Source organism: Bombina bombina, chromosome 11, assembly GCF_027579735.1.
Source record: "Bombina bombina isolate aBomBom1 chromosome 11, aBomBom1.pri, whole genome shotgun sequence".
Classification (NCBI taxonomy): Eukaryota; Metazoa; Chordata; class Amphibia; order Anura; family Bombinatoridae; genus Bombina; species Bombina bombina.
In genome coordinates this window covers 124,667,033-124,678,163 of record NC_069509.1, presented here as the reverse complement: position 1 = coordinate 124,678,163, position 11,131 = coordinate 124,667,033, and the positions used below count along the sequence as shown (strand labels likewise).

Below are 11,131 nucleotides of genomic sequence, written 5' to 3'. Positions count from 1 at the left end.
CTGTTGGGTTTGTGACTTTATGCACTGCAGAAGGTGTCAAGATGAGGTGGGCTTTGTGTAGAACATCACTGCACAGGTAACTACGATAACCTAACTGAATGTATATAGATGTGATGGAGTGTTTACTCTGATATATATATATATATATATATATATATATATATATATATATATATATATATATATATATATATATAGTTAGTATAGTATATGTAGTATTATAAATTGGCCTTTGTAGCCGCCTCTTGCTATATAGGAGACATAAGGTCCTGTCGCAGATACACAGTACATTAGTCTACGGTTCTACCCTGTGCAGGGTGGCTGAAATCTGATTATATAAACACGAGAATGTACACCTTGGCCAAGGATTGATAGAATTTTAAGTTTAGTATTTAATTTCCCATAACTTGTTTAAAGGAAAACTAAACCCAATTTTTTTCCTTTCATTAATTAAATAGAGCGTGTAATTTTAAGCAACTTTCTAATTTACTCCTATTGTAATTTTTTTTCCCTTCGTTCTGTTGCTGTCATTATTTAAAAAGCTTGAATGTAAAGCTTAGGAGCCGCCCCATTTTAGGTTCAGCACCCTAGATAGTACTTGCTTATTGCTACATTTAGACACCAATAAGCAAGCATAACCCAGGTTCTGAACCAAAAATGGGTTGTCTCCTAAGGTTTACATTCCTGCTTTTTGTCATATATTTGTTTTCTGAAATACATATTATTATTATTATTATTATTATTATTATCAGCTGTCCTGAATACATAGTAATCTACAGTATAACGTTTTACTGGTTACAATGTGTATTCTCTCTGCACATTCTTTAGTTTATTTTGTTGCCTCTTGCTTGTCTGTTTGCCTCCCTTGGCATCTATCCTTCTGGTCAACTCCTGTCTCTAATTTGTTCTCTTTGTCAAGCTAATCTGTAAACATCAACACTAATAGTAAATTAAAGGTAAGGTAAAGTTGAGCATATAACTAAACGCTATCGTTTATAACTTTAAAAATTAGCATAAGTTTAATTCATCATTATGACAGTAATTCTCTTAATTACTTTATTTTCTCGCTTAGAAGTACTGTTCCGACAGCAATCTTTCGTCCGCCCGACATTTTCTAAATTTTGATTGACAGATGAGAGCTATATTATAGTCCAATCAGTTGTTTCCCCTTCAGGGGTTTAGCCCATCCATTCCTACGTCACTCGCTGACTGAGCGCATGCGTCCGACTAAACTCAAGCTACTTCCACCCGTGCTCGTTCGTGATTCGCACATGCTCACTGCTTGCTCTGTAGCGATTGTTTTAGTATCATAATAACAATTGGAACGATCGGCGCAGCAAGTGAGTTTTTTACAATGAATATGTATTTACATGTGTACGGTCTTTATTTATATATGCAATTTAAATGGTTACAATTTAAAAGTTTGTATCGGTCAGTGGGGGAAGTGGCGCATGCGCATACGAAATACAGTCTGTGAACGCGCATTGAGCTTACGTAAGCAGAGGGCTGAGAACGCTCGATGAGAGGAGAGATATAAACACGGAAGTGGCATGGGGGAGGAGATTCGGCGAAAACGGTATCAAATATAAAGTTTTAATTTGATGTAAAATACAAAATAAACAACAAAATAAAGTTAGCGATTAGCTTAAGGTTATTTATTAGATAGATTATATGCTTTGACTTACCATAAACTTTACCTTACCTTTAATGAATGACACTTTAATTTGATAATTAAAGTCAAATATATTATTGTGGTGCTGGAGATATAGGACCCGTTCCACCAAAACTCTTAAAATGTATTAAAAATGTATTAATAATTATTTATACTCCCAGCACCCATAAAAAATACCAACACAAAGTGGGGGAAAAAAATCTCTCTTTCTCTCTTCTTCTCTCTCGTGTATATATTCATCAATTTATTTTAAGGTACATTAGTTACAACCATCATAGATTGAGTGTCCCCTAACCTAAAATGTGATCTGTAAATTTATTTTTTATTGATAAAGTCATGGACAAAAACAAATATAAATATATATATATATATATATATATATATATATATATATATATATATATATATATATATATATATATATATATATATATATATATATATATATATATATAAACAAAAAACTATGACTAGTCTAGATTTTATTATGCTCTTCTTAGTTTGTCACATTCATTGAGTATTTGTTTACCTGTTATACCTTCCTATGTTCTTTGTGTATTTTTACACCCTGAGTATCACTTTTTCTAATTACTTTTTAATTATGTTTTCAACTTTCTATGTGTCTGATTGTTATTGTTTATTTATAAAGTGCCAACATTTTACACAGCACCAGAGGTGTAACTAGAAACCACAGGGCCCAGGTGCAAGAATCTAAGAAGGGCCACCAAACCCCCCCCCCCCCCCCAAAAAAAAAAGTGCCCACAGTCTGTGAGATGATCTGAACTCCTATTACTGTATATCGTGACACTGTTTAACCCACCAGTACTGTATATAGTGAGTCCGTGACACAGTCTGTAATCTGCTAGTGAGATGGCTGGCCTGACCCTACCCGCCCCAGTACTTTATAAAGTGACCACAGTAGTCTGTGACATGGTCCAGCCCCCTGTACTGTATATAGTGGTGCTGTATAGTGACACTGTTTACCCCCCGCCCCCCATGCTGTAGTAACAAGGTCTGCAATTTGCTGGTTCCTCAAACATACACACACACATACATGCATAAATATACATACACACACACACACACATACATACATAAACACCAATGGGTAAAACAGAAAGACTAACCCCTGTAGTCAGAGACACTAGTGAAGCATCATGTCACACTCACTTGATATCAGTGCAGGCAGTGGCAGGTCAACGTTTTTTATTTAATTTTTTTTCTTTTTTTTTTTTTTAAGCTGAGTCCCCACCCTTGGGGGCCCAGTCGCAATTGCGACCTCTGCACCCCCTGTAGTTTTGTCCCTGCACAGCACTATACAAAAGTACATTACAATCATGAGTGTACATTACAATATAAACTTACAATGAGACATTATGGAAGACTATATAATATACATTACTACACTTATATTGACAAACATAAGGGATAGGAGCACTCTGCCCTTGAGCACAATCAGTTCTGATGAAAAGGCATATACTGTATATAAAAATATATGGTAAGGCCAGAGTAGCCAATAAAAATGCGCACAAACTCTTCATGGTACACAAAACAATCACAGCTCAAACACTACTGATACTCTACACAATCCCATACAGATAAACATTTTTCCCAAACTTAAATGTCATTATATAGCATGGTAATTTTGGAAATAAACGCCCCAATCAAATAGGTATTGTTTTATTATACATTAATTTAACTGGGGATGAGAACTTTAAACTAGGAATTTGACCTTTACTATTTGGTTTTGAACGTAAAGCGATGGTAAACGTCAGGGATATGCAACAAGTGGTTAAAAATATTTGCACCAAAACGTTCTTAACATATAATTCAGTTTTCATATGTTTTTCTTTCCCAATAAAAATTATTGATAAATCATACTTAAAGTGAATGTCAAATTTCAAGATTGAGTGCCCAATTTTTACAAATAATATTTAAAACAGGGGCACTTTCATTCATGAAAGTTTACATTACACCCGTTTTGTTAAAATACTTACCCTTTCTTCTTGAAGCAGGAGAAGCGATTTCCCCCTCCTGCCACTCGTCACTTCATACGTCGGCAATGACGAATCCGGCTTCCTCCAATCACGGCGTTGCCTCAGGCATTGATTCCTAAGGATATGGACTAGCGCCTACTTATTTCCCTTAGAGCCTGAGGGAGGGGTGATACCTAGTAACCACCAATAGAAATCGGGGGGAAAAAATGGAAATCCCCCAAGCGCCTACCAGACCGGAGGCAATAGGGATTGCTAACAATTTACAATAATATTTATGCAAATATTACAATAATAAACCAATGCAAGAAGCGGTGATAAAATTACATAAAAACACTTATTTAATAAACCTGGGCATAAAAACACAGTAAATACGGTTCATGGATCCATGAAGTACTGAAGTGTATAATATGAAACAATATAGGCAATGGTAATTAAAACAATGGTATAAAAACAAAATTAAAAATACAGATAGAATCAAATGAGAATTGGATAGTAGAATAGGACTAAGGCCTATCTGTAGGTGCACAAAAATCACAGATACTTGGGTGAGTGTATCCAATTGAGAGTGTAGATTCCAGTAGTGGTTGGTCAGTGACCCAATGTATATATATATTGTGTGAGATAAAATCCTATGGGACCAGTGTTCAAAAAATTATCTTGAGGAAATCCGGTAAGTCAATGTAAAGTGTCAGTGCAAAAAATAAAAATACAAAAAGATGCACATCTGTGAATAGCAATTCCTCTTAAAAAAGTACAAAAAGATGCAAAAATTTAGTGAAAAAACTAATAAAAATAAAATAAAAAATATGTGTGAAAAAATAGAAATAATAAGTGTAAAAATAGTCACCCGGATCCTATTGGATCAGATAATGCTCGCAGACATCCCAAAGTGTTATTGTATCCGTGAGTGTGTAGAATGGAGAGATGTTGGGCCCACAGGTGTGTGAACCAAATAGTCAGAAACCAATATGTGAACCAGAGTGGCCCAAAAAACGATATCCACCTAAAAATATATAAAAGAATATAGTGCTGATAACTTCAAACCAATATTGCATAAATGGAATTAGGCTTACCAATACGCGTCGACTCAGTATTGGTAAGCCTAATTCCCAACATCTCTCCATTCTACACACTCACGGATACAGTAACACTTTGGGATGTCTGCGAGCATTATCTGATCCAATAGGATCCGGGTGACTATTTTTACACATATTATTACTATTTTGTCACACGTATTTTATTTTTATTAGTTTTTTCACTAAATTTTTGCATCTTTTTGTACTTTTTTAAGAGGAATTGCTATTCACAGATGTGCATCTTTTTGTATTTTTATTTTTTGCACTGACACTTTTCATTGACTTACCGGATTTCCTCAAGATAATTTTTTGAACACTGGTCCCATAGGATTTTATCTCACACAATATATATACATTGGGTCACTGACCAACCACTACTGGAATCTACACTCTCAATTGGATACACTCACCCAAGTATCTGTGATTTTTGTGCACCTACAGATAGGCCTTAGTCCTATTCTACTATCCAATTCTCATTTGATTGTATCTGTATTTTTAATTTTGTTTTTATATCATTGTTTTAATTACCATTGCCTATATTGTTTCATATTATACACTTCATGGATCCATGAACCGTATTTACTGTGTTTTTATGTAATTTTATCACCGCTTCTTGCATTGGTTTATTATTGTATATTTGCATAATATTATTGTAAATCGTTAGCAATCCCTTTTGCCTCCGGTCTGGTAGGCGCTTGGGGGATTTCCATTTTTTCCCCATTTTTTCAGGCACTGATTCCCCTGGGGGGGAAGCCGTGATTGGAGGATGCCGTATTCGTCATTGCTGACGTATGAAGAGACGAGCGGCACGACGGCGGTGCACGAGCAATACATCACTAAAAGGGATTCCTTGTTAAGAGCCTAATCACAGTGAATTGGTACTCAAGCATAGCCTCGGAGTGAGACAGGTGTGCGGGCTATGCTTTTCAGTTGAATGTAAGGTGTTCTATAATTTTTCTCGACCCATAAGAATGCTGGACCACGTCGCTTCCGGTGATCAGCTGTTGGTGTGTTACTCACCACTCAGCTCTCTGACTGCAAATCCCCTTAGTGTGCATGCGCTTCGAGTCACCACATAAAACATATATACAATGCACTGTAATTCCCCCATCTTCGCTATCTTTTTTTGCCTACGTCTGGGGGCTTCAAGGGGAGCAAAGCTTCCCTTGTAAACCTTACTCCCCAAGGTTCACTTGCGGTGGATGCCAGAGGATCGGCAGGGCGCCCCACTTAAAACCCCCAGGTGGAGGGAAAAAAATAATAATGTAGATGGGGGAATTACACTTAATCGTATATATATGTCTGGTTAGCAAACAGTTCCGTTGTAGAGATTAGCTTATGTGGTGGAGCGCATGCGCAGTGATTCAATTTTTGGTTAGACTTGACAGATCTGATGCTGTGGAGCGCATGTGTAGCAGTGTAGTTTGCGGTCAGACAGCTTATTCTACGTCACCAGAAGTGACGCAGTCCAGCATTCTTTTGGGTCGAGAAAAATTATAGAACAGCACAGTTTCTGATAGGCTGTGTCGTATAATGGAAAAAAGTTGTCTATGGGGGGCAGGCAGAACCATAGTATATGAAAAAAAGGTAAATTTATAGATTGTGTTAAAATAACAGAACACATCATCAAGGTAATGCATACATTTATTAAATGCATTTCGCTTGTAATAAGTTATTTACCGTTTCTTTTAACTCTGGCGTTAATTTAATATTTGGCACTTGAACTTTTTATTTTTAGTATTGTAAAAAAAATAAGTAGTCCGATTTAAACTATTAAAGGAATAGTGTAGTCAAAATTAAACTTTCATGATTCAGATACAACATGCAATTTTAAGCAACTTTCTAATTTGCACCTATTATCAATTTTTTCTTCATTCTCTTGGTATCTTTAGTTTAAAAAGCAGCAATGTAAGCTTAAAGGGACATGAAACCCGCATTTATTCTTTCATGATTTAGAAAAAAAATTTAATCAACTTTCCAATATACTTTTATTATCTAATTTGCTTCATTCTCTTGAAATGCTTTGCTGAAAAGCATATTTAGATAGGCCCAGTGTTACTCATACATGCCTTATGTAATTGGTTCACCCATGTGCATTGCTATTTCTTTAAAGGGACAGTCAAGTCCAAAAAAAACTTTCATGTTTCAAATAGGGCATGTAATATTAAACAACTTTCCAATTTACTTTTATCACCAATTTTGCTTTGTTCTTTTGGTATTGTTAGTTGAAAGCTAAACCTAGGAAGGCTCATATGATCATTTCTAAACCCTTGAAGGCCGCCTGTAATCACATGCTTTTGTATTTGCTTTTCACAGCAGGGGAGAGCTAGTTCAGGTAAACCCTATAGATAACATTGTGAGCACGCCCGTGGATTGTGGCAGACACTGCACTAATTGGCTAAAATGAAAGTCAAAAGATAATAAATAAAATGTCATGTGATCAGGGGGCTGTAAGAAGATGTTTAGATACAAGGTAATCACAGAGGTAAAAAGTGTATTATTATAACTGTGTTGGTTATGCAAAACTGGGGAATGGGTAATAAAGGGATTATCTATCTTTTAATACAACAAAAATTCTGGTGTTGACTGTCCCTTTAACATCTAAAGAATGAAGCAAATTAGATAATAGGAGTAAATTGGAATGTTGTTTAAAATTGTATTCTCTACCTGAATCATGAAAGAACATTTTTGGCAAGCGCTACTCAGGTGCTGAAACAAAAATGGGCCGGCTCCTAAACTTACGTTCCAGGTTTTTCAAATAAAGATACAAAGAGAACGAAGAAAATGTGATAATAGGAGTAAATTGGAAAGTTGTTTAAAATTGCCTGCTCTATCTAAATCATAAAAGTTTAATTTTGACTTGAGTGTTCCTTTTTTAATAAGCCTCAAAATATATTATGGTGAATAAAAGGTTCAGCAAAAAACACCTTCACCATACACAAGCTGGCTGGTGTTTAGTAATGTTTGCTCCTGTTAGTTGGAGACTGTACTATTCTACATAATTCTATAGCAAAATGTGGCTGAAACTTGCAAGACCTAGTACAGTATGTATTGGGTACTTGTAAAGCGCGGCTAATCACCCTAGTATGTATTGGGTACTTGTAAAGCGCGGCTAATCACCCTAGTATGTATTGGGTACTTGTAAAGCCCGGCTAATCACCCTAGTATGTATTGGGTACTTGTAAAGCGCGGCTAATCACCCTAGTATTTATTGGGTACTTGTAAAGCGCGGCTAATCACCCTAGTATGTATTGGGTACTTGTAAAGCGCGGCTAATCACCCGTAAGGGTCTCAAGGTGCTGCTCATTTTATCAACCTCGGTACCCTTGGGTTGCTACAGAACTCAGCCACAGTGCTTTAGCATACTGACCTATCTGTCCAGCCAAGTTACTTATAAATAAAGACATATGTAAGTTAGGAGATGGAAGTAAACCATTGGGAACTCCCTGGATTTGACAAAATAGAATGTGCTGGAAATTCTGTTTGTTTTTGTGTTGTTTTTTTTGTTTGTTTTTTTTTGCTTTCAGAGCTGAAAGATTGGTGTGGATGGGGATGGTTTAGAAAAGCTGACATTTATCTTTTTTGTTTTGGACTGGATTTGCTGTGTACAATGTTGTGACCAGCACTTACCGTTTGGCATATTTTAGGGTTTTTCTAAGTGCATCTCTTTGCTGCATCTAAAAAGGCATACACCTGCGTGTTGATACATGGAGGCTCATAATGTTTCCAAACAGAAAACTTGTCCACCCACATTTGTAGCAAGTAGGTCTGGATTTTCTGCAGGAATTTAAGATTACACAAGCAATCACTTGTGCAACCTGGCTGTTGGGGAGTTCTTCTTATAGGGCGATGAGCTTTTATCCCATGGACCAGTACTGAACAAACCATGTGTAAAACTGAGAATGGCACGTAGAGGGCAGCTGTGTATACAGCAGGATTAGACATGAATAAAACACCATTTAAAGGGACACTGAACCCAATTTTTTTCTTTTGTGATTCAGATAGAGCATGCAATTTTAAGCAACTTTGTAATTTACTCCTATTATCAGTTTTTCTTCGTTCTCTTGGTATCTTTATTTGAAAAAAAGTCCAGAACTTTGGACAGTACTTGTTTATCGGTGGATGAATTTATCCACCAATCAGCAAGGACAACCCAGGTTGTTCACCAAAATGGGTCGGCATCTAAACTTACATAAAGATACCAAGAGAATGAAGAACATTTGCTAATGGGAGTAAATTAGAAAGTTGCTTAAAATTACATGCTCTATCTGAATCACAAAATAAAAAAATTGGGTTCAGTGTCCCTTTAAGGGTCATTATAGTGAGGGGGGAATTTGATAGACAATGTCATTTTAACACTAGCAATGCTACATGGTTAACCCCTGCAAATGGGTTAAACGCATAGTTAAAGGGACAGTCTACTCCAGAATTTGTATTGTTTAAAAGATAGATAATCCCTTTATTACTCATTCCCCAGTTTTGCATAACCAACACGGTTATATAAAAATAATTTTTACCTCTGTGGTTACCTTGTATCTAAGCCTTTGCAGACGACCCCCTTATTTCAGTTGTTCTGACAGACTTGAATTTTAGCCAATCAGTGCTGACTCATAAATAAATCCATGGGAGTGAGCACAATGTGACACACATGAACTAGCACTATCTAGCTGTGAAAACTGTCAAAATGCAATGAGATAAGAGGCAGCTTTCAAGGGCTTAGAAATTAGCATATGAGCCTACCTAGGTTTAGCTTTTAACAAAGAATACTAAGAGAACAAATCATTTTTGATGACAAAAGTAAATTGGAAAGTTGTTAATAATTGTATGGTTTATCTGAATCATTAGAGTTTAATCTTGACAAGACTGTCCCTTTAAAGTACAGCACAGCAGCCAAAGAACATGTATGATTCTGAGCAGACACAGCCTCTGACCTAATCGGTTTTGGTAGTTGCGCAACCCAGCTATGCTACTACCACTACTTATAGGGTGACCAGTGATTACTGCTCTGAATCAGTGGCTCATAGGGGTTTAACACACAGCATTACATGGTCGCTAGTGTTAAAGTGTAACGCTCTAACTAATTAGGGCAAGTTATTTTTCCACTATACTGATCCTTTAAATATTTTGTTTTAGCATTTTTTTTATTTTTACAAGATAAAATAACAGATTATTTCTTTCTTACAGGATGACACAATCTCTTGGAGTCACTTATAAGGTTCGAACACTTCATGTGAAATGTTACCCGGACTGTAAACAAGAAGGCAATTCAAAACCTCTATCTTTTTCTGCTAGCAAAGCCAGTCACCGACACTGGACTGTGTCTAAATCACTGGGCAGTGAAAGCACAAGACCAGTGTGGAAAGTTCTTCCATTAAGTATATTTGTTGCCGCCATTTTAATATGGGCATGTTTTAGAGGAGAAACAGACATTGATGAAATAATATACAAGCCAATAGAACAGCTTCAAAATGAAGAACCTGATGGTGGAATAAACAAATAGTTTCGTTCTTTGTTGTAAAAAAAATGAGGATTTGGATGCGTTTATCTATTGTAAAAATTACAAAGAATCTTGTGAATATTACATTTTTTATTTACACGTCTACAGCTGCTTGCTGACCATTTCAGAGTTGGATTTCATTGTATGTGTTAGTAGCTTAACTTAGCCAAATCTACAAAAGTATTTTGACATTTTAAAGTGATATGAAACTTTCTTTAATGATTCAGATAGCACATGGAATTTTCGAACAACTTTCTAATTGACATCTATTTTCAAATGTTTTGGTATCTTTTATTGAAAAGCAGAGATGTACGCTTAGGATTGATGCCTACCTAGGTATCTCTTTAACACAGAATATTGTGGGAATTAAGCAAATTTTATAATAGAAGTTAATTGGAAACTTTTTTTTTAAAACTGTATACTATGAATCCGCTAAAAAAAATTTCCATAAATTCTCATTAAACGTTTGTAATCTGCCAAACCCATTTTTACTTCATTATGCTGGTCCTGTTACAGTGTTCTACTTAGGTAGAAACATCATGGCGGCCCGCATGCACATTGTAAGCTTCATTTTCCCAACGCATGCGCATATTGTTTTCCCTGTGTCCTCTCTACTGAGGTAAACAAATGCTGGATCATTCAGCGGCGCCTTTAAGGGCCATAAAACAAGTTGGGATGGAGACAAAATATAAATATTTGTACTTTAATTACTTTACCTGCAAATTTATACTGCAGTGCCTCGCCATTAACCCTTTCTTTTTAGTTTCTGAATTGTAAATCTCTAACTCCCCTCAGACATTTCCTTCTATGGCTGTATCTTATATCTATTGTTGTTTTGGTAGAACGCAAAAATGCATAGGGATTATCTGCTGGAGCATGCCTAGAAGCT

General features: G+C 36.0%; 1 protein-coding gene across 1 annotated transcript in view; it reads left to right on the top strand.

Annotated features, from left to right (window-relative positions):
* LOC128642473 (protein ccsmst1) overlaps positions 1 to 10,723 on the top strand; it is a 10,805-nt gene extending 82 nt beyond the window's left edge. Inside the window, exons 1-2 of the mRNA XM_053695248.1 lie at positions 1 to 76; positions 9,930 to 10,723. The exon at positions 1 to 76 is cut by the window's left edge and continues 82 nt beyond it. Coding sequence (XP_053551223.1) covers positions 1 to 76; positions 9,930 to 10,245 — 392 coding nt within the window. The 3' untranslated portion in view covers positions 10,246 to 10,723. The remainder of the gene's footprint in view (positions 77 to 9,929) is intronic.
* The last annotated feature ends 408 nt before the right edge of the window (positions 10,724 to 11,131 follow it).